We start from the raw sequence: 1,957 nt of genomic DNA on the forward strand, positions 1-1,957 counted from the left end.
TCTCTATACTGACCTCTCTCTCTCTATCTTGCAGCGGTGGGCGTATGTTGACAGTACATGGAACCTACCTCCCTCCTCCAGACCTCTCTCTCTCTCTCTCCTCTCTCTATACTGACCTCTCTCTCTCTATCTTGCAGCGGTGGGCGTATGTTGACAGTACATGGAACCTATCTCACCTCCCTCCCTCTCTCTCTCCTCTCTCTATACTGACCTCTCTCTCTCTATCTTGCAGCGGTGGGCGTATGTTGACAGTACATGGAACCTATCTCACCTCCCTCCCTCTCTCTCTCCTCTCTCTATACTGATCTCTCTCTCTATCTTGCAGCGGTGGGCGTATGTTGACAGTACATGGAACCTATCTCACCTCCCTCCCTCTCTCTCTCCTCTCTCTATACTGATCTCTCTCTCTATGTTGCAGCGGTGGGCGTATGTTGACAGTACATGGAACCTATCTCACCTCCATCCAGCGACCGCGCATATTCGCCGTCTTAAATCGACGCAAGTCCGAGGAAATGGTGAGTCTGCAAAAACACACTCACAAGCCTAATTAAAACATAATCATCGTTAGGTAATTAATCAATTAATTATAGTAATTAATCAATTAACTAATTAAGTCAGCGGCGACCGACTCCCGCTCGACTCTCGTAATTCAATCGCAAAAAAAACTTGCCGCCGAAACTCACGTGGCGCCCTCTATATCTCCCTCTCGCAGACGTGCACCGTTCTCAACATCACCGTGATGCTGTGTCCGTCGCCGCGGTTACCGTCGCCGGCCGCATCCGCGCTCCGCCGCGTCGCCAGGGAGACGGTTGCCGTGGAGACGAGCGCCACGTTGGGATTCGTGATGGATGACGTCGCGTCTGTTAGAAACCTCAGCTGGAGTTTTCCGGAAGTGGACGCGGATTTGGTTTATGTTCCGAATCCGGTGTACAAGCCTTTCGTGGAAGCGGGAAACACGAAGCTCTACCGGGGAGACTCTCTCATCATAGAGGTAAGGAGGAGGAGGAGGAGGAGGAGGAGGGAGGAGGAGGGGAGAGAACGAGAGAGAGAGAGAGAGAGAGATCAAGCAAGAGAAAGCGAGATAGAGAGAGAAGGAAAGTGTGNCGAGAAGATAGAGAAGAGAGAGAGAGAAGACTTTGAGAGAGATGAAGAGAAGAGAAGAAGAGAGAGAGAGATGAGAGAACGAGAGAGAGAGACCGCGATAAGAGAGAGAACAAGATGAGAGAGAGAGAGACAGCGAATGTGAGAGAGAGAGAAGAGCAGAGCGAGAGACGAGAAAGAGAGAGAAGACGAGATTCGATCGAGAGAGAACCCGCGTGTTGGAGAGAGAGAGAGAGAGAGACGAGAGAGATAGAGAGAGAAGAGGATGAGAGTAGAGAGAGAGACAGCGGAGTGAGAGAGAGAAAGAGAGAGAGAGAGAGAGATGAGAAGAGAGAGGAGTAGAGAGAGAGAACAGCGAGAGAGATGAGTAGAGAGAAGAGAGTAAGAGAGACAGCGAGTGAGAGAGAGAGAGAGAGAGAGAGAGAGAGAGAGAGAATGAGAGATAGAATCGAGGACGAGAGGAGAGAGAGCAGAGAGAGAGAGAGAGATATCGAGATATGAGAGCGACGAGAGAGAGAGCGACGAACATAGAGAGTGAATAGAATAGAGAACAACGTAGAACCTGCATTCCTGTCCCTCGCCGATGCGTGGTTAACAGGGAGAGAATCTGAACCTGGCGAGTGACACGGGTTGACCGTCGTCCGTGACGCGTCCGGCGGCGTGCACGCCGTAGCAATCGTCACGCGCGTCGCTCGCTCGCGCCCCCCCGAGCACCCCGCAGCTCCAGTCGTGCCACTCCTCCGCCCGGCCCCCACCTGAGCAACCCCCGGCGTAGGACGACGCGGGCACGGAAGAGGAGGCCAAGCTGCTACCCATCGTCACCGGTGAGTGGCGCGCGTTCTGCAACCTCTCTGAA

General features: G+C 53.0%; 1 protein-coding gene across 1 annotated transcript; it reads left to right on the forward strand.

Moving 5' to 3' along the window:
- The first annotated feature begins 412 nt into the window (after nt 1–412).
- LOC106819354 (plexin-B-like) lies at nt 413–1,743 on the forward strand. Its single transcript, XM_014824001.1, has 3 exons — nt 413–515; nt 713–991; nt 1,700–1,743. The coding sequence occupies exons 1-3, from the start codon at nt 429–431 to the stop codon at nt 1,733–1,735; spliced, it is 402 nt and encodes a 133-aa protein (XP_014679487.1). The 5' UTR covers nt 413–428; the 3' UTR covers nt 1,736–1,743.
- The last annotated feature ends 214 nt before the right edge of the window (nt 1,744–1,957 follow it).

This window comes from Priapulus caudatus, unplaced genomic scaffold (assembly GCF_000485595.1).
Source record: "Priapulus caudatus unplaced genomic scaffold, Priapulus_caudatus-5.0.1 Scaffold3269, whole genome shotgun sequence".
Lineage (NCBI taxonomy): Eukaryota > Metazoa > Priapulida > Priapulimorpha > Priapulimorphida > Priapulidae > Priapulus > Priapulus caudatus.